At 47.4% G+C, this 22,500-nt stretch overlaps 1 protein-coding gene across 1 annotated transcript in view; it reads left to right on the top strand.

Annotated features, from left to right (window-relative positions):
- The first annotated feature begins 797 nt into the window (after positions 1 to 797).
- The window catches only part of LOC306927684 (stAR-related lipid transfer protein 13-like), a 48,400-nt gene continuing 26,697 nt past the window's right edge, over positions 798 to 22,500 (top strand). Inside the window, 1 exon segment of the mRNA XM_079507510.1 lies at positions 798 to 1,335. Within this exon segment, the coding sequence (XP_079363636.1) occupies positions 855 to 1,335 (481 nt within the window). The 5' untranslated portion in view covers positions 798 to 854.

Genomic DNA, 22,500 nt, shown 5'->3' on the forward strand with positions numbered 1-22,500 from the left:
TGTGTGTGTGTGTGGAACCTCCCACACGCTAACAAACATGCACTCGCACACATACACAGATTAATGTACAATCAAATACACACGGTCATGTCACATGAGTATTTCTGCCCACATGTAAATACGCACGCACGCACGCACGCACGCACGCACGCACGCACGCACGCACGCACGCACGCACGCACGCACGCACGCACGCACGTAGTAGCTGTAGTAGCTGTAGTAGCTGTAGTAGTTATGAGTGACCTTTATGGAAGTTCAAGCACCCGGGCCAATGTTCCCACCGATATCATGCCATTGATTGGCCAGCCTGCAGGGTCATGTGACCAAAGGAAATGCTGTTGTGGTGGAAGCCAAAGTTTGTGAGTCTCAGATGAAAAGAGCGCATGTTTATGGGTGTGTGTGTGTGTGTGTGTGTGTGTGTGTGTGTGTGTGTGTGTGTGTGTGTGTGTGTGTGTGTCGGGCATGTGCAATGACGTCACTTTGGTGAGTGTCAGGTACTGTTGTGTGTGTGTGTGTGTGTGTGTGTGTGTGTGTGCGTGTGCGTGTGCGTGAGCGTGCGGGCGCGCGCGTGTGTGCGTGTTTATTGTGTCAGCCTGGAGAGCGCACGTTTTGACTATACGGCACCAGAGAGGAGAGAGAGGAGGAGAAGAGGAAGGGCTGAGGGTGGAGAGACTCTTTTGGCTTCCAGTGAGGGCATGTTGTCGAGAGAGCAGGAATGCTGAGGGAGGGCGAGCGAGAACCAACAACTATAAGAGGCTGTGAGGAAAGAGACAGAGAGAGAGTGTAGAGCAGGAGTAGTCGCGTACACACAAGCAGCACAGACCGAGACGGAAACAGATCCAAAAAGAGCCAAGATGGAGGCGGTGGACGGCCGCAAGGTCGACACTACAGGAAGCGAAGACATTGTTGGTCCGTCCGCAGGCATCGCTGCCTGGAGCGTAAACACAGCGGGGGGCGAGGAAGAGCCTCCGGACGCGACAGCAGCGCTACCGGCCGGCAGTCCGGACAATGCTCGGGGGAACCGCCTCGCCGCGAGGGCGGCGGACTGTGCCGGGGGGAGTGTCACTGGCCGCACAGACGTGGCGGTGGCCGGTGACTGGTGGAACGGCGGCGAGGGGGCGGTGGAGACCCCCGACGGACGGGGTGCACCGCAAACCGGCAGCGACGACTCAGAGTGCGACGGCTCGACGACGAGCGAGGGGGCCTGTCTGGAGGTCATGACCCCCGACGGACAGGACCACTACCTGAGGCTGGGCGACACGCCGCGGAGGCGCTCGGCCCTGCGGCTGTCACGCATCATCGGCCGACAGGTGCTGCTCAACAAGCTGCAGAGAGGTCAGATTTATTGTTCTCCATTACGCGGCAATCAGTTCTGAGTGGAAGCTGTCATCGGAAAGGGAAGGAAAGCTGTCATCAGAATGGGAGGGGAAGGGAAGGGGAGCGGCAGTGGGAGGGGATCAGATAAGGTCCTTTGCCTCATTTGGTCTCATCTTGGTGGGACACGTGGCTGCTGTGCTGTGCTGTGCTGTGCCGTGCTGTGCTGTGCCGTGCTGTGCTGGGGGATCTAACCTGTTAACCCCCCCCACCCCCCCCACCACTACCACCACAGAGGGGTGGTTGTGGTGCGGAGGGCTGAGAAGCGGTCATAATTTGTCTGGTTTTGTGTCGTTATCGGACCTGTTCGAGAGGTTTGCGTTGCTGTTTTAGTATGTGTGTGTCCTGTGTCTCATTTAGTTTAGTGTAAAAGTTCAATTATAATATTTATTAAAACCTTTTTTATGAATGCAACTAAATTTTGTCCATTCTGTATCGTAGATTTTGCTAATATAACTCATATTATACAATTTGGGTGGTTGTTTTATCTCCGTGCTCTTCTGTTGAAACATTTAGATCGAGTCTCAGACACAGGATCTGACACGAGTCTCACCTATAGGATCTGACACGAATTGTGACTGGATGGATGGTCAGCATTCAATGTATCCCCTGAGCAAGCAGGCAGACTATATTAGCTCAGTGGTAAGAACTGTAGCCAATATCCAATTATGTTTTACTTTACTTTTTTCTCTCCGACATTAGTCGTTATTCCAAATCATTTCTCCACACACATTTCTGTATTGCCAGTGCCACTGATATTGTACCCTACTGGCTCCCCTGCCAGTGAGGAGCCCCCACCGGGAGGACGTACAGTTGTACCCTACTGGCTCACCTGCCAGTGAGGAGCCCCCACCGGGAGGACGTACAGTTGTACCCTACTGGCTCCCCTGCCAGTGAGGAGCCCCCACCGGGAGGACGTACAGTTGTACCCTACTGGCTCACCTGCCAGTGAGGAGCCCCCACCGGGAGGACGTACAGTTGTACCCTACTGGCTCCCCTGCCAGTGAGGAGCCCCCACCGGGAGGACGTACAGTTGTACCCTACTGGCTCCCCTGCCAGTGAGGAGCCCCCACCGGGAGGACGTACAGTTGTACCCTACTGGCTCCCCTGCCAGTGAGGAGCCCCCACCGGGAGGACGTACAGTCTCTAGAAATGGATATAAAGTAATTATACTGTGTGTATACAGTAGATCTTCTAACTCAGATAAATGGAATGCAAATGAATGGAATTTTTAGATCCATTAATTATTTCCACCGTGTTTGCACAGTCACATGTGAGGAAGGGTGCGTTGGGTTGGCTCAACTTGGCTGTATTTGCACAGGGCAAACGCTCAAGATAAATAGCTTTCGGACCTCAGTACTTCATGTGGGAGAGAGACCTCAGTACTTCATGTGGGAGAGAGACCTCAGTACTTCATGTGGGAGAGAGACCTCAGTACTTCATGTGGGAGAGAGACCTCAGTACTTCATGTGGGAGAGAGACCTCAGTACTTCATGTGGGAGAGAGACCTCAGTACTTCATGTGGGAGAGAGACCTCGGTACTTCATGTGGGAGAGAGACCTCGGTACTTCATGTGGGAGAGAGACCTCAGTACTTCATGTGGGAGAGAGACCTCAGTACTTCATGTGGGAGAGAGACCTCGGTACTTCATGTGGGAGAGAGACCTCAGTACTTCATGAGGGAGAGAGACCTCAGTACTTCATGTGGAGAGAGACCTCGGTACTTCATGTGGGAGAGAGACCTCGGTACTTCATGTGGGAGAGAGACCTCAGTACTTCATGTGGGAGAGAGACCTCAGTACTTCATGTGGGAGAGAGACCTCGGTACTTCATGTGGGAGAGAGACCTCGGTACTTCATGTGGGAGAGAGAGAGACCTCGGTACTTCATGTGGGAGAGAGACCTCAGTACTTCATGTGGGAGAGAGACCTCAGTACTTCATGTGGGAGAGAGAGAGACCTCGGTACTTCATGTGGGAGAGAGACCTCAGTACTTCATGTGGGAGAGAGACCTCAGTACTTCATGTGGGAGAGAGACCTCAGTACTTCATGTGGGAGAGAGACCTCGGTACTTCATGTGGGAGAGAGACCTCAGTACTTCATGTGGGAGAGAGACCTCAGTACTTCATGTGGGAGAGAGACCTCAGTACTTCATGTGGGAGAGAGACCTCGGTACTTCATGTGGGAGAGAGACCTCAGTACTTCATGTGGGAGAGAGACATCTCCCTCCATCCATTCATGCTCTTTAGCAATAGTTGCTGTATTTTTACATTTATTTTTCCCATGCATAAATGAATTCCTTACTTGATCATACTATACAGCGTCACACAAAAGCATCAAAAGTAGCACGTTTTGAGCTTGTAGATCTGCTACTTTTGCTCTTTTTTAATTTAAATCCTGAAAAGTAAGACTTTTGGACATAGGAGGTTTTCCCCCTGACTAGAGATGCTATGTTTGGTTTGGTGTTTTTGGCTAGAAGAAAAGGACAGGAACAGGGTTCCAAAACTCCCCAACATGTCCTGCTGCTTTTCCTCAACTGCACTTGGAGTTGATGTTTGAGAGTAGAGCCCGAGTGATATATCGGTCAAAACAATATATTGGGCCATTATTTGACTCGGAAATTATGCAGCTGATTTCTTACCACTTTCAACCTGTTGTCCCTATTTGGGATAATTATATCCCAAATAGGGATATATATATATTATAGGCAGAGATATTGTTTTGAAAATGCCGCAAATTGCATTGCAGTGAACGAGCGCAAATCACAACTTCCGTTTTTGGAAATTAATCAATAATTTAGATTTCTTTTTTACACACAAATCTTCTTTTCTGGGCTTGAGAACCAAGCTGGTCTAAGCAAATTCCAGATTTGCTTCAGACTCAAACATCTAGCCTTGGTCAAGCTCTATGTTTGAGTTTCGAGACATGTTTCTGTCACAATGCTGAAGAAAAAGCACTTTGTGTGTGTGTGTGTGTGTGTGTGTGTGTGTGTACGTGTGTACGTGTGTGCGTGTGTGCGTGTGCGCGTGCACGCGTGTGTCCACTCCTCAGCTATGTATTCCATCAACTTCCTCTACTTCCTGTCACATGACCAGTGTTTACAGTGGGGAGTGGACAGTGGAACTTCCTGGTTGTCATGGAAACATCACAGCACAGGCACTGGACTGGACACCTTGGTGTGTGTGTGTGTGTGTGTGTGTGTGTGTGTGTGTGTGTGTGTGTGTGTGTGTGTGTGTGTGTGTGTGTGTGTGTGTGTGTGTGTGTGTGTGTGTGTGTGTGTGTGTGCGTGCGTGCGTGCGTGCGTGCGTGCGTGCGTGCGTGCGTGCGTGCGTGCGTGCGTGCGTGCGTGCGTGCGCGCGCACGCGCGCGCGTGCGTGCGTGCGCGCGTGTGTGTGTTGATTGAATACCTTGCAAAAAGTACAGAGCTACAATAATGCTAAAAGGATAATGAGATTATGGAGCGGCTATTTTTGGAAAAGAGATTTAGTGTAGAACTACAGTATGCATATGGACAACCTAAATATGACATAATAAACTTAAAGGGACACTTCACCCCTTTTGCAACCAGATCTTATTTTAATGATGTTTGGGAGACAAGAAACACTTTCCTGGGGTTTTTATGTGGGTAATAGTATTTCAAAGTGTCCATGATGTCATGGACACTGGGCTCACTTCCTTCCTGGACTACAATTCCCATAATGCTTTGGTGCACTGTGGATAGGGGGAGGGCTTTTTTACTGAGACAACATGTAGTCCAGGAAGTAAGTGAGCCCACTTTGAAATACTAAAATATCTATATACTAATCCTACTATAAATGCGCCACGTCTCTGCGTGCGTGCGTACGGTTGTAATGCACGTAACTCGAGAACCGTTTTCACATATTCGACACACACGTTCTACACCCCCGCAGGGAGTGCAGTGCCCACCACAAAACCACCACAAAAGGCTCTGGTCAGGCTCTGCCAGTGGGCCTAATCAGCCTAAATCCCCTCACCTGTGCAATTTCCAGCCTCTGCCTCAGCCAATTGATTGCCATGGCAACCCCACACATGACAATTGATTAGCCTAATTAACCACAGGCACAGTCAGTCAGTTTGCCCTCTTCACACACTGGCAGATGCCATGGCAACCCCACACCTGCAAATTGATTACTTAACCACTCCACTTTTCACAGTCAGTTTGCACTCTTCACACACAGGCAGACTGGCAGATACAGAGATCTCCATGTGGGACACAGACAGATAGTTAAAACGGGTGCTATGACAAGTTGACAACGGGTATTAGTCATAGAGTATATAAAAGGATAGAGACTGAACTGGTGCGAAGCTCCGCCCCCCCAGCTATTCATGTCAGTGGAAGTTGCTCAGTGGCGTTTTGAAGCACCCGGAAGACTGCCGGAAGTCCCTCCTCCGGACCTCAACTTTGAGGTCCGGGGTGACGTATGCAACCGAGCGCTCAATGTTAAAGCCCAGCTGCACGGGGTTTCCCGGTCATGAATCCACGGGTCCGCCTGTAGTCCCTCCTCCTACCACTAGGACCCAGACCTTCAACGTTGAATAGCCTCACTGGCCCCTTGGTATTAGTAGGTTCCCAAGTTCCCTGGCACGTACAGGTCTAGTGTTGATAATATGTCATACTGACTATCATGACAAGAAATTCATGGCACTTCATTTCAAAAAGGTTGCCGAGCCCTCTGCAATGATTTCAGCTCCAAAGCAGTGCAGTTTCCATACCAAGCTGTGATGCAGTGCAGTGGGTGAGGGTACTTTCAATGGTACCGCACACTTTTAAATGAACCACTTGAACTCCAAGGTCCATCTGTAGCCTGGGGGGGAACATTAGCAAAAAAATTAAGATCTACAAGCTTGTAGAGTGGCTATATTTGGCAAAGAGGTTTGGTGTAGACACACAAAAAGGCGGTCCAAGTACAGACACAATTGAACTCAGGTCCAGTTTACTGAGTCCAAGTGGGTACTGGTTAACAACCTGTATTATAGTATATCGTTGCTGTCGGATAGAACATATTATCTCCACATTCATTTATTTTTTTGTGTTTTTGAGCGGCCGCTATAGCCCCTCCTATGACCAGCTTTCCGGGTTTGGTTAAACACAAACATTGAAGACAAAAGTGAGGACGCAAATTGTGATTGGCCGGAATGAGATGATGATATGATGATGTATAATAAGAGCGCCCGTCACAGCTTCACACGTGTGATTTTTGAATAAATTAATGCACTACGTGATGATCATACTACAGCGTCACACAAACGCATCAAAAGCAGCAGATCCACAAGCTTGAAACGCGTCACGAAGTGCGCCTTTTTGAGCTTGACGATCTGATGCTTTCACAGTTTTTGTGGACATACAGTATGAGGTTTCCACCCGACAGAGACGATATGAATATGAGCTGTTTTGACCTTAATTGTAAGACGTGTGTCACTGATTGACTCCCAAAAATAGTGTGGGACAGGTCTTTTCGATTCAAATATAAGGAACCATTGCTCATTTCAAGGGACTTTTGACAACACTAATTGTAATGTTGTGCGTTGTAGTGTTGTTATTTTGTATAGTGTAGCGTGTGTTGTTGTGTGTTATGGTGTGTGGTGTTGTGTTGTTTGGTATTGTGTGTTGTGTTGTGTGTAGTAGTGTCGTATTGTGTGTAGTTGTGTGCCAGGTTGTGTTGTGTGTAGTCGTGTGTAGTAGTAGTGTGGTATTGTGCATAGTTGCGTGTAGTTGTGTGGTATTGTGTGTAGTTGTGTGTAGTAGTAGTGTGGTATTGTGCGTAGTTGTGTGCCAGGTTGTGTTGTGTTGTGTGTAGTTGCGTGTAGTTGTGTGTCAGGTTGTGTTGTGTGTGTGCGCAGAGCGATGTCACGACTTGCTGCTTCTAGAAACATACTGCTGACATACCTCACATCATCTGACACACTGGAGAGAGAGAGAGAGAGAGAGAGAGAGGAGAGAGAGAGAGAGGAAGAGAAAGAGGGGGAGTGAGAGAGAGGGAGTGAGAGAGAGGGAGAGAGAGAAAGAGGGGGAGTGAGAGAGAGGGAGAGAGAGAAAGAGGGGGAGTGAGAGAGAGGGAGAGAGAGAGAGAGGGAGAGAGAGAGAGAGAGAGGGAGAGGGGGAGAAAGAGGGGGAGAGAGAGAGAGGGAGAGAGATAAATAGGGGGAGTGAGAGAGAGGGAGAGAGAGAAAGAGGGGGAGTGAGAGAGAGGGAGAGAGAGAAAGAGGGGGAGTGAGAGAGAGGGAGAGAGAGAGAGGGAGAGAAAGAGGGGGAGTGAGTGAGAGAGAGGGAGAGAGAGAGGGAGAGAAAGAGGGGGAGTGAGAGAGAGAGAGAGAGAGAGAGAGAGAAAGAGGGGGAGTGAGAGAGAGGGAGAGAGAGAGAGAGGGAGAGAAAGAGGGGGAGTGAGAGAGAGAGAGAGAGAGAAAGAGGGGGAGTGAGAGAGAGAGAGAGGGAGAGAAAGAGGGGGAGTGAGTGAGAGAGAGGGAGAGAGAGAGGGGGAGTGAGAGAGAGAGGGAGAGAGGGAGAGAGAGGAAGAGGGGGAGTGAGAGAGGGAGGGAGAGAGAGAGAGAGGGAGAGAGAGAGAGAGAGGGGGAGTGAGAGAGAGGGAGAGAGAAGGGAGGAGGAGGGAAGGAGAAAAGGAGAGCAGTAGAGGAGGAATGTAGATGGAGAAGCAAGTTCCTACCTGTGCGATTTTAGTGTTTATGATTCACATAAACGTCACACGCACGCACGCACGCACGCACGCACGCACGCACGCACGCACGCACGCACGCACACACACACACACACACACACACACACACACACACACACACACACATTCCACCACCTACACACTCAGATTGATATTCCAGCTGATTCGTTTTAGAAGAACTCAGTGACCCAACCCTGAACTTCATTGACCGGAGGAGTTCCCCAGGGCTTTGTACATTTTCATACATTTTCCAAAAATAGTAGAAATTGTAGATCTACAAGCTGTCAATACTCGTCAGTACGTCTCTTCATAACACGTTGTAAGCGTGTAGATCTGCTAGTTCCGTTCGTTTGTCAGTAATGTTCAGTTATTTGATTATGACGTCTGAAAGCCAAACGGAAATTCTTTATTCACACGTTTCCATGTTCAACGCCCAAAACGCCCAAAACCCCAATTAGTTCGCCAAGCGCAATTATCTGTATGACAAGTCATGGCCAACGTCCATGTTGTAACGGTGGCAGCCCTACAACAGTGGTTCCCAAACTTGTTCATGTCAAGGACCCCCAAATTGACACTATCTAGCCCACGGACCCCAATTTGAAAAGGTATGCCAGGGACCCCCATAAGAGAAGATTGTTACGGCTCTAGCAGTGATTCTCAACCCGTTTAATTTCAGTCCCCAGTTTGACAAGCATTAGTCTACGGACCCCCATTTAATGGCATTTCTATCTCTGGGATCCTCAATTTATATTGTAAAATCAATTCTGAGAGTGTATGGAACCAATCCATTTGGTTCCATTTGTACACTCAGAGTTACAGACCCAATAAGGGTCCGTCAGGGTCTATCATTTAGCTGGGGACCCCCTGGGACTCCCTCAAGGACCCCTGGGGGTCCCCGGTCCCCACTTTGGGAACCACTGCCCTACAGTATGGGTATGCGTATGGGTTCATGTGGTTAAATGTCCTCATCAGACTCCATGTGAGGCCCAACAGCTGTGGAATGCCAATGTGATCCAGCACATAAACTGATTATCATGTTGTCACAGAACACATCCCTCCCCTCCCCTCCCCTGCCCTGCCCTGCCCTCCCATCCCCTCCCCTCCCCTCCCCTCCCCTGCCCTCCCCTCTCCTCTCCTCCCCTCCCCTCCCCTCCCCTCCCCTCCCCTCTCCTCTCTTCTCCTCCCCTCCCCTCCCCCACCCACTTGGTGCTTTTTTTTTTTTACAGAACAGGGGAACAAACCACTGCAGTGCAGTTTAGCTACTTTACATTTACCTCCCCTTAGTGTGGTCTCCTGATAGAAAGATACTGCACATGATGTCTTCTTTCCAGGCCAATTTTGATAGAGACCAGTGAGTGATACACATCCTTGTTTAGTGTCCTCTCTCTCTCTCTCTCTCTCTCTCTCTCTCTCTCTCTCTCTCTGATGAACATGACTAAAATCCTGCATAGTGAAGTGAATGCAGCTCACGCACGCACGCACGCACGCAATACAGTAAAACTCAGCAGAGATATCCTAACTCAATTCCTCAGTGGTTGGCAGAACTCTGGCTCTTTACCACCCTCTGCTGGGGAAGCAGTGTAACTATCTACGTACCAAATAAACTTGCTCTTCAATCTGCTTTATAAATTGAGTTTTTTTTAACAGCATCATAATTAGTTTTTGATGCCATTTAGGCCTCCATCACTGCAGCACCACCTTCTAAGGGTTAGGGTTCATAAGCTCTAACCTGGACTATTATTCTTATTCTCTAATGAATACATGAATACATTAATGAAATAATAGCATATCTACAAGCTGAGAACACATTGCACTGCAACAAGGTTGCAGATCTGCTATTATGGCATCCTAGGATAAATAATTAGCCTAAACTCAACAACTTCTCAATCTTTTCAACTCCAGATCCTGCTACAGTCGTCCTATGTGATCATACATATACCTACCTGAACTTGTCGATATGCTAAATTTGCTGTTTTGAATCCTGAAAGGTGACATATGATCAACGACATGTTATTATATCATTAAGTAATTGAACTCATTCCGGTTGCTGTTGAAAGGCTGAAAATGTCACAGGGGGAAAAAAAGAACAGATTTTCTCACAGAGCAACCGTTTTCCCCTCACTCTGTGTCCCTGCACTGTGTATATCCGCCCACTATTTACCCCAAAAAGATTTGATCAGGGGATTCCAAAAAGGAATTCGGCATCTGATAAGCAGATTGGCCCGATTGGCTTCAGATTCAGCCCCCCTGACCTTTAATGTCCAATAAAAGCCGCCGATTTATGCCAGGGCGACGCGTCCTGAGCCTGCAGATGGGCTGTTTGCGGTGCGGCGGCAGACACCGGCATAAATTGGGCATAATAACGCGCACAGACGGCTCTCTGCTTGAACCCGCGCTGACTTCATACCAGCGCTGATTCTATTTTACAGTGCATTCCTCCCCAGGGCCTTACATCATCCATCCACACAGTACAGTACAGACATACCAGCCTGTGTTCTGGAGATATACTACCCCCCCAACCCCCTCCCCAGCTCTCCTTCCCTGACATTTTACCTACTTTTCTTCTTTCACTGACCTCTCTGTCTGTCTGTCTGTCTGTCTGTCTGTCTGTCTGTCTGTCTGTCTGTCTCTGTCTCTCTCTCTGTCTCTCTCTCTCTCTCTCTCTGTCTCTGTCTGTCTGTCTGTCTGTCTGTCTGTCTGTCTGTCTGTCTGTCTGTCTGTCTGTCTGTCTGTCTGTCTGTCTGTCTGTCTGTCTGTCTGTCTGTCTGTCTCTCTCTCTCTCTGTCTCTCTCTCTCTCTCTCTCTCTCTCTCGCTCTCTCTCCAGATGCATGGTGATGCTGGACTAAGTGCTTTAGCGTGTGTGGGAATATGGCCGCGGTCCAGACTCTCTCTCTCGCTCTCTCTCTCTCTCTCTCTGTGTGTGTGTGTGTGTGTGTGACTGTGTGTGTGTGTGTGTGTGTGTGTGTGTGTGTGTGTGTGTGTGTGTGTGTGTGTGTGTGTGTGTGTGTGTGTGTGTCTGTGTGTGTAGTTCTTCATGTAGGTTGTGTGAGCACCGTTTTATCAACCTATCCACTTTGTCATACAACAACAACAACACATAGCGAAAATAGCTGATCGAAAACCTCACATGAGTACTTTGGTATTTGTTTTTTACGTTGTGTAAAAGTTTTGAAATGTTTTACATTTCTTGAACACTGGATGGAAATTATCTAATTACATTTACTTAGTACAATTTTGAGGTATTTGTACTTTACTTGAGTATTTCCAATTTCCAATACTTTTACTTCTACTCCACTACATCTCGGATCTAATTATTGTACTTTTACTCCACTACATTTATTTGAACACTTAAGTTACTATACTTTGTAGATTTTAATTGTAAATATACACCAGTAAGATGCCTGAGGGCGAGTTAGCGTGCACGCATCCGCCTTGGTGACAGCAGACTGCTGGGCGAGCGCTGGCACTTTGCCATGGGGGGTGAGATCAACATATGGAATGAATTCTGTACTGGCCATATATAGAGCGTGTCTTGAGTGTACAGGGTTTGATGTGGTCAGGTCAACATATGGATTGTCAGAAGTTCAGAACAGGTCTGCTCCATATATGAAGATCTAAGGGTGGCAGCGGGGGCAGTGTCTTGAGTGTACAGGGTTTGATGAGGGCCCAGGTAGGGCCGGGCCTTCATTTTCGGGCCTGTTGAGAACTCTAGTTTTCGCCGGGTGCCCGGTGCGGCTGCACTAATAACTTTGGGGCAGGCCTGTCTAGAGTTTATATGGACAGGTATCAGTCAAAATGGAGACATCGAAGGGGAAGGATGGATGGGGAAGGATCAACATATGGAATGTCAGAACAGGTCAGCTCCATATATGGAGATCTAAGGGCTTGATGTTTAAAGTCAGATGTAGAGATGCTGGCCAATATTGATGACATCAGGGATCTCCATATGGGCATTCCCATATATGGACTTAATATTGATGTCATCAGGGTTCTCCATCCCTGATGATGTCACGCGATGTCACGTGATTACACGAGGGTGACGGACCAACCAACCAACGGGAAATGCATGTTTTCATAGTAAATGCGGCCTGCGGTCGCAATTAACCACTTCAGCCCTATATGCATTTCAGCCATTTGAAAATAGCAGATCTGATCTACAAGCTCACAATGCGTCACTATATGCAACGCATTGTGAGCTTGTAGATCGGCTATTTTCATAAGATGTTTATACATTTGAAAACTTGAAATGGAACATTCTGCATAAAGAGTACTTTCTACTTTTGGTATTTTTATACTTTTACTAATGTATATTTTGAATACCGGACTTTTACTTGTAATTATAACACTGAATTCCTGACATGTTTTTGAACATTGTTTTGCCTATATTGATGAATGAAAGATGCCAGGCTTGATGTGGTCAACCCATTCAATCCGGGTAAGCATCTGTGAGTCATTTTAGAACTTAGTTACTATAGCAGCACAATCATTTTAACCACTTTAACCATATTTGGCTTTTCAAAATGAGCAGATATACAAATTCATAGCGTGTCACTTTCTGCCGCACATTTGAATATAATGTTTTTGAAGCGAACATTTTTCCGGGTGTCCCTGGAACTTTTTTTTTTTTTTTTCAGAAATCTGTTTACTGATTTAGAAGAATCTTTTTTAATGAGCCCTCGGGTCTTAACCTTCAGAGGAGCAAAATGTCCCACCATGGCTCAGACCAAAACCTCTGAGGTCCAGAACCACACCAGTGGTTCCCAAAGTGGGGTCCAAAGCGGAGGTCTTTGTATAAGATGCATGTATACTGTATGTGTTACTGTCTATTGGTTTTGTATTGTATGTATTTCTAACGTATTAACTGTTGTGCAAGCAACAGTTAATTAGTTAAAAACACATTACATTACAGAGGACCGCAATGGAAATAAGTCCAAGGACTTTATGTTATCCTCAAACTGCTGTAACCCTGTGGTTTTATTGCATTTCTAATAAATCAAATCAAAAATCGAATCAAATCAAAACTAGCCACAGCGATGCTTAATTCATACTCGGTCGTTATTTCCGTCCCTTGCCAAAAATAGCCCAAACTGCTAGGCCACAACGCATGGCATCCTGACTCGCTGCATGTGCTTTTGATCGGTTTGGCTATTAGTATTATTTATTTATTTTTTGGCCGCGCGTCACCGTCACCCGTATATGACAAGAGTTTCAATACATCAGTCTCGGCTCTTCTCCGGTCGACTCCGTCACTCGTATATGACAAGAGTTTCAATAAATCAGTCTCGGCTCTTCTCCGGTCGACACCGTCACCCGTATATGACAAGAGTTTCAATAAATCAGTCTGGGCTCTTCTCCGGTCGACTCCGTCACCCGTATATGACAAGAGTTTCAATAAATCAGTCTGGGCTCTTCTCCGGTCGACTCCGTCACCCGTATATGACAAGAGTTTCAATAAATCAGTCTGGGCTCTTCTCCGGTCGACTCCGTCACCCATATATGACAAGAGTTTCAATAAATCAGTCTGGGCTCTTCTCCGGTCGACTCCCATTAAATCAGTCTCGGCTCTTCTCCGGTCGACACCGTCACCCGTATATGACAAGAGTTTCAATAAATCAGTCTCGGCTCTTCTCCGGTCGACTCCGTCACCCGTATATGACAAGAGTTTCAATAAATCAGTCTCGGCTCTTCTCCGGTCGACACCGTCACCCGTATATGACAAGAGTTTCAATAAATCAGTCTCGGCTCTTCTCCGGTCGACTCCGTCACCCGTATATGACAAGAGTTTCAATAAATCAGTCTCGGCTCTTCTCCGGTCGACACCGTCACCCGTATATGACAAGAGTTTCAATAAATCAGTCTCGGCTCTTCTCCGGTCGACACCGTCACCCGTATATGACAAGAGTTTCAATAAATCAGTCTCGGCTCTTCTCCGGTCGACTCCGTCACCCGTATATGACAAGAGTTTCAATAAATCAGTCTCGGCTCTTCTCCGGTCGACTCCGTCACCCGTATATGACAAGAGTTTCAATAAATCAGTCTCGGCTCTTCTCCGGTCGACTCCGTCACCCGTATATGACAAGAGTTTCAATAAATCAGTCTCGGCTCTTCTCCGGTCGACACCGTCACCCGTATATGACAAGAGTTTCAATAAATCAGTCTCGGCTCTTCTCCGGTCGACTCCGTCACCCGTATATGACAAGAGTTTCAATACATCAGTCTCGGCTCTTCTCCGGTCGACTCTGTCACCCGTATATGACAAGAGTTTCAATAAATCAGTCTCGGCTCTTCTCCGGTCGACTCCGTCACCCGTATATGACAAGAGTTTCAATAAATCGGTCTCGGCTCTTCTCCGGTCGACTCCGTCACCCGTATATGACAAGAGTTTGAATAAATCAGTCTCGGCTCTTCTCCGGTCGACACCGTCACCCGTATATGACAAGAGTTTGAATAAATCAGTCTCGGCTCTTCTCCGGTCGACTCCGTCACCCGTATATGACAAGAGTTTCAATAAATCAGTCTCGGCTCTTCTCCGGTCGACTCCCATTATTTGCCACGTCAATAAAGTCCAGGAAATGTTCCTTCCTGTTCCCAGTTCCTGGTGTTGAGCGCCTGTGAGAAAGCCTGCAGGCCAGGACAGGAAATGATGTGATGCAGAGCCTGGCTGTTGTTTTAATGTGACCTTGAGGCGCAATATGTGTGACAGACACAACAGCAGAGAGAGGCAGTGGTGGAAAAAATACTAACTGTACTTTTGTTTACTTAAGTAAAAGTACTTGAGTAAAAGTATTGGTATCAAAATGTACCATCAGAAATGACTCATTATGCAGAAAGTTTTCAAATGGATAAAATGTACAAAGATCCGAAATGTATATAGGGTTAAAGTGGTCAATGTATGTTTCCTAATAATAATCAACATCTACAAAGTAACTATAGTAACTAAAGTTTTCAAATACATGTAATGGAGCAAAAAACAAAGTACGACATTTGGATCTGAGATGTAGTGTACAGTAGAAGTAAAAAGTACTTTTGGAGATTGGAAATACTCAAGAAAAGGTACAAAAACCTCAAGTACAGCATACTTAAGTAAATGTACTTAGTTACTTTCCACCACTGGTGAGATAAGAGGCCTGACGGCGAGCGAGAGAGAGAGAGAGAGAGAGAGCGAGAGAGAGAGAGAGAGAGAGAGAGAGAGAGAGACAGAGATAGAGAGAGCGAGAGACAGAGAGAGAGAGACAGAGAGAGAGAGAGAGAGAGAGACAGAGAGACAGAGAGAGAGAGAGAGAGAGAGAGACAGAGAGAGAGAGAGAGAGAGAGAGAGAGTCAAGGTTTATTGGTCTCCTCCTGGCCTGTGATAAAAGCAGAGGAAATGAAAGATGGAGAGAGAGGGAGGAGGGCGAGACGACGACGGGGCACACATACTTTTTCATGGACAGACTTCTAAGGACTTTGAGAGCAGCAATCCATTGTTATGTAATCTGGCACCCGCATTATGTAATGGATTACTTTATTATTACCTCCCCCCCCAACCCCCCGACATTCCCATGCACCGCCACATGGCGTGGCACCAATCACACACACACACACACACACATGCACGCAAACGCACGCACGCACGCACGCACGCACGCACGCACGCACGCAAACGCACACACACACAGTCACATCCTAACTCAACACTATACTTGTGAGGACATCATCATTTTAGGATGGTCATTTTCATAAATTACATTTCTTTAGTCAAGGCTGGGTTTAATTAATTGCCTGCCGGTGTCTAGCACCCAAAATAGCCGATGTACAAGTGTGTGTAATTAAAGTACACACACACACACACGTGCGCACGCACACACACACACTTCCCTTCTATTGTGTGAGATGGCCTGCTGGCTGCTGTCATACAAGCTGCTCTGCAGGGAGCACACTGTAGAAAGGCGCCAGGCCTTTCTACAGGGAAGGGGAGGCTGCTGGGTGGATTAGCGCCCCCTGTCTGTGTGGTTGTGAGTTGCGAGGCAAGCTTAATGCCGTGTTTGTGTACCAATTAATCTCTTGATTAAATTCACCACAGATGAATAGGTGCCTTGTGTTCCTTTGGCGACGGGAGGTCGGACACACGCGCACACGCACGCACGCACGCACGCACGCACGCACGCACGCACGCACGCACGCACGCACGCACGCACGCACGCACGCACGCACACACACACACACACACACACACACACACACACACACACACACACACACAAAGACACACACACATCCGTGCTTCCTAATGCATGTACCCTACAGTATGTCTATTGAAGCAGGAGGTCTTGCCACAATTAACCACTTGAAACCCAATATGGTTAAGCGGAGTCCCTCAGGGCTGCAAAGTGTCTCTTCCTCCCAATACTTTGACCAGTGAGTGATGTCAGTGGGTTAGGAAGCGCTAGACCGCTAGACCTACTAGACCGCGACGGACGCGCGGCGTCTCAAGCCAACTTGAGCCACGAGAGACGCCACCAAGCGAGCAGGTTGCCGTGTCGAACGTTGCGAAGTTCACTTGAGCCGACTCAGCGACGTCCGTGTTGCAACCCGATAGGCACAGAATAGTCCAAATGAACACGGCGAGCGCTCCCTAACCCACTGACGTCACTCACTGGTGGAAGTATTGGGAGGAAAAGGCAGGTCGCCTCAGGGCTTTGTAAAGTATGTAAAGTATTGCAATCCAATTCAAGTGAGATTTATGTTTAGTTATTGTATATTTCACTATCAAGGAACACACCACCAAATGAGGACGTTTAACAGATTTTATTAAAGAAAAGAAGAATGCATGAAACGATGAAGGAAACAAATGATGAACAGAACGAAGATTATCTGGCCATCGTGTCATTTAAACTGAGGTGGGGAGGCTTCAGGGTCATCTGGCCACCGGGTCATTTAAACTGAGGTGGGGAGGCTTCGGGATCCGCCGTAGCTCCCGGGCACGACAAACCCCCCTTAGGGACTTGTAAAAAGTGAGAACATATGTGACCGGGTCTGGCAAATAGGCCCTCATCTCGACCAGAGTAATTTTTTTTACAGAGTATTAAAGTACAGAATGTAAGCTTTCATATGATGTATCATTCAATGAAATTGGAAAATATTTTAAGGAGATGACCATTTTAAAATGATTGTGCCGTTTTACCCAAAGCTGAGAAAATCCCCTTTGAATGTTCACAACATTTCAACACCTAGAGCTGGCTAGCCTACTTTGACTTATAAATGTATACATTTAATTTGCCCAAATCAATAATCTGTTGGAATGAAAACCTTCTTCAACATTCAAACTGTGTTAATATGAAGTTTATTTTCATTTATTTTAGATGTTCTGCCTTTTCATTATAGGCGAGATGAGGACCATTTTGCTAGACCTGGTCACATATAGGGAGAACCGTGGGTTGGTTGGGCTTTTATATATGGGCAGAGGCGAACTGATTGGAGGTGGAGGTAGCTGCGTTGGAGGTGTGGTCCTGCTCCTGAACTTCAGCTATGAGCTCCATTTTGTTTTATTAGGGTCATTTTGACGCTCCTCCAAAACATTTTCGGCCAAAACAATTCCGCCCCTGCGCGGCTTGCCGTGTGGCCGTAAGGGCCCGGGGGGCTAAAACATTACTGTAGCACTCCGGCACTGATGCTAGTATTTTTCGTTATTGTGGGGGAAAGCTTTAGCTGAAAATATCAATTGACATTATCGATCTGCTTCTATAGACCAACTGAAATCAAGCAGTTGAACAGCCTGGGCGAAATGTGATGAAACTCACTGACTGCTTTATAGCTGGAGGACACAGAGACAGGACTGAAGAGGATATGGGAGCACTCTAATTACTAATTAGTTACTAATAACCTGGGCATTCCAAGGTCTGTCTGTCTGTCTGACTGTTGTGCGTGCGTGCGTGCGTGCGTGCGTGCGTGCGTGCGTGCGTGCGTGCGTGCGTGCGTGCGTGCGTGCGTGCGTGCTGACATACACACACTTTACTGTCAGCCATTTGCAAGAAGCCTAGTAGGTCAGAGTGTCCTTGACTAGCCCAGCCTAACAGAGCTGGAATCAGCTGACATTGTAGCAAGCTCATATAGCGTGGCATTTTGACATTGCTTCTGGAGGTCCCTGGCACAACACATTTTTTGAGATGGGGGGTCCACAGCCAAACACATTATATATTTGGGGGTCCTTGACGTGAAAACGTCAGATAAACACTGCTCTCTAGGCTATTATTGTTTTTGTTGTGACAGGAGCGCTGGTATTTGTCACCCCAGCAAGGCAGGCGTGCACCCAGGCGCGTCCTGTGGCGCCCCCCAGAGACAGCTGGATGTCACTGCATGCTGCTGACGCTTCTTCAGTGGGAGTGTCTGAGGTCATGGCAGATGGAAACAGCTGAGAGCAAGTAGTGGTAGTTCAGAGGAACAGATGAGACAAGCAGAGAGACATGATGATGTGTGGATGGAGAGACCCTCACTGATATCTGGATAACACACAGGATGATGCAGAGACACAGAGGAAGAGGAGGAGGAGGAGGATGGGGAGGGAGGGATGACTTTATTCTTTAGAATCTCAGAGAGAAAGAGAGAGAGAGAGAGAGAGAGAGAGAGAGAGAGAGAGAGAGAAGGGGGGGAGAGAGAGAGGGAGAGAGAGAAGGGGGGGGGAGAGAGAGGGTATAGTATGTGTGAGAGAGATAGGGAGGGAGAGAGAAAGAAAGCTTGGAGAAGATTGATTTCAGGACGTTAACAGAACAAAGGTAAGAGAGAAAGGTACAGACTGAGAGATTATTATTACTTAATGTATATGCACAATTTTATGATTTTACAACATTGTGTAAGTGTAAGTAAGTATAAACATAAACATTGATTAACACGATTAATCAAAAGCGGATAAATTACTTCTTAATTTGGTTAATATAGAATAAATAACGCTTTTAAACAGGGGATAGAAATAGGGATGACCTCTTAAGAGATCGAAAAACAAGAACAGTCTCACACCACAGAGAGAGAGAGAGAGACAGACAGACAGACAGAGAGAGAGGAAGAGAGAGAGAGCACATGTGAATTGTAAAGCAGCAGAAAGTGAGAAGGAGAAGAAGGGAGTGCGAGAGGAAATTAGAGGGCAAGAGAAAAACCTGCAGGCCAGGAAAGAGAGAGAGAGAGAGAGAGAGAGAGAGAGAGAGAGAGAGAGAGAGAGAGAGGAGCGTGGATTGACGGGACATCAGATGTACTGTATATACTCTACTGTACTGTACCGTACTGAACTGTGAAGTGATGGAGAGTGCTCTTCAGCCTGAGCAGAGAGACAGCGGCTCCGCTATGATTGCATCATGAGGACGTTAAGTGAGTCAATTGTCTTTGTTCCATAACGTTCTCGTTCTAAGTGTTGCTGAAACAGTCGGGTCCTCCCGTACCGTACCGTACCGTAGGCTGCCAACCGTATCGTACCGTAGGCTACAAACCCGCGGAGAGCTCGCCTCGGCGTGTGTCACAGTGTCGCCGACCCAGACAGGACGGCCAGTTTCTCATCGCTATAGATATAGATATAGAGGCATTCCTCTCTCCACTACTCGGAGCTTCTATTTTCAGAGCCGCCTGCCTTTTAATGTTCTCCTGTGACATGTCATTTTGGAGAGAGAGGAGTTATGCTGAGAATGTTATGAAAGGGACATAATTGTCGGGATTGTGGTGAGAAAGTCATTTCCTCTGGAGCGATGAGAGACAGGGAGAGTGTCGAGACTGTCCTTTGTTGTTTGGCTGTGTGTGTGCGTGCGTGTTGGCGTGTGTGTGTGTGTGTGTGTGTGTGTGTGTGTGTGTGTGTGTGTGTGTGTGTGTGTGTGTGTGTGTGTGTGAGAGAGAGAGAGACAGAGAGAGAGCATGTGTGTGTGTGTGTGTGTGTGTGTGTGTGTGTGTGTGTGTGTGTGTGTGTGTGTGTGTGTGTGTGTGTGTGTGTGTGTGTGTGTGTGTATGTGTGTGTGTGTGTGAGAGAGAGAGAGAGAGAGAGAGAGAGCATGCGTGTGCCTCTGTGTGTGTGTGTGTGTGTGTGTGTGTGTGTGTGTGTGTGTGTGTGTGTGTGTGTGTGTGTGTGTGTGTGTGTGTGTGTGTGTGTGTGAATTGTCTCTCCCACGCACGTTCTGCTCCTAGGAACGGGTAAATGAAAGAGAAGAGCCAAGGGAGTGTGAATGAATGAGGTGTTTATTTGAGGCATGAGATAAGGGAAGAGCCTGCAGAGTGTGTGTGAGTGTGTGTGTGAGTGTGTGTATGCGCATGTGTGCGTACGCAGGCTTGCATGTATATCGCTGCATGTATGTCTTACAGAAATCTCTTATCTCCATTTTTTAACTCTTTCTTTTGGTAAACTGCTGCCCTATACTTGATCATACTACAGCGTCACACAAAACAACAGCATCGAAAGTAGCAGATCTGCAAGCTCGAAGCGACACGGTTTAAGGTTGTAGATCTGCTACGTGCATTTCCCATCCGTCAGTCAGTCAGTCACGCCCCATACAGTATTATGGTCATGCCTTGTGACATCACGTGATGTCATCAATATTAAGCCCATATATGGAGATCCCTGATGTCATCAATATTGGCCAGCAACTCTACATCTCACCTCAAACCTCAAACCCTTAGATGTCCATAATGGAGCTGACCTGTTCTGACATTCCATATGTTGATCCTTCCCCATCCAGCCTTCCTCTTCGATGTCTCCCTTTTGACTGATACCTGTCCATTCAAACTCTAGACAGACCTGCCCCAAAGTTATTAGTGCAGCCGCGCCTGGCAGCCGGCGAAAACTAGAGTTCTCAACAAGCCCGACAATTAAGGCCCGATCTGGGCCCTCATCAAACCCTCTACACTCAAGACACTGCCCCCGCTGCCACCCTTAGATCTCCATATATGGAGCTGACCTGTTCTAACATTCCATATATTGATCTGACCTCATCAAACCCTGTACACTCAAGAGACGCTCCATATATGGCCAGTACAGAATGAATTCCATATATTGATCTGACCCCCATGCCAAAGCGCCAGAGCTCGCCCAGCAGTCTGCTGTCACCCAGGCAGATGCGTGCACGCTTCTCGCCCCCAGGCGTCTTACTGGTACAGTGTCTGTGTTTGCCTGTGTGCTATGCATTTACTGTATTTATGTATTTACTGTACACGTGCACAGCATGTGTGTGTTTTATCCACACGCCTGTGTGCATGCACCTTCTTTTGTATATGTGTGTATGTATGATTGTTTGTGTAGTTGTGTACTGTACATGTACGTGTGTGGAGATGTGTTGGTTTGGTGGTCAGTGTGTTGTGAGTAGCAGTTCTGGATCGGCCGCTTCCAACAAAGATGGAATGATTGATTGCCAGGTTGTTTTATTTCCAGCTCGTTTCAGGTTGCATATGGTTAAATAAAACGCCTCTAGTGTGAGCTGGTACAGGGCTGCCTGCCTGCCTGAGACCTCTGGCACCAACCTAATTAACATCTCATTGTCAGCACAAAACCACACACAATGTTTCAATCAGTCTCTCTCTGCTCATAAAGAAAATATGCACGCACGCACGCACGCACGCACGCACGCACGCACGCACGCACGCACGCACACACACACACACACACGCAAGGAGACTGCCAGTTTAGCTGTGTGGGCAGCACGCGTTGCCAGCGGAAAAATCAGTAAAATAAATGAGAGCTAAAACATGTAGTGTTGCTGGCTGCTGATCAGCTCCTGGCTGGGTGTGGTGTGGCTGTTGCTGCAGCCTGTGAAGTTTACACATCAACAACTCCAGTAGCTGTGTGTTTGCGCGTGCGTGTGCGTGTGTGTGTGAGTGTGAGTGTGTGTGCAAATCTCACAGTTCAGTGTGTATAAATGGTGATTGTTTGAGGAGGACATAGCCTGGTAAACCATGGCACACACAAAACCACACGAAATCTCAATGAATTTCGTGTGTCGAGAAGAGATGTGAAAATGTGAATTCACGTGACCGGCCTGGTTTAAGGAGGACAGGCCTTTTATCTTCTAGGGCCCAACCGACCAATGTCCGATTGTTGTGGTGGTTCCTAGACAACCTATTATTACAGACATTTTGACCGAAATGTATAGTCAAAAACTGCAAAAAAAAGGTGTAATCAATTTGAATTTGATTCAGGTTTCTGTTTTAGAACATTTTAATTTTAATCAAACAAATAGAAATACCCTCTACTGGTGTAGAGCCACAGGGCTGTGTGTCCGGTCCGTCCATCTCTCTGGCTCCAGCTGTAGTACTGTATACTCTACTGCAGTGTAGAGCCACAGGGCTGTGTGTCCGGTCCGTCCATCTCTCTGGCTCAAGCTGTAGTACTGTATACTCTACTGGTGTAGAGCCACAGGGCTGTGTGTCCGGTCCGTCCATCTCTCTGGCTCCAGCTGTATAGTATGAGCATTCATTCCAATGGAATCCTCC

This window comes from Electrona antarctica (assembly GCF_951216825.1).
Source record: "Electrona antarctica genome assembly, chromosome: 8".
In the NCBI taxonomy this organism is placed as follows: Eukaryota; Metazoa; Chordata; class Actinopteri; order Myctophiformes; family Myctophidae; genus Electrona; species Electrona antarctica.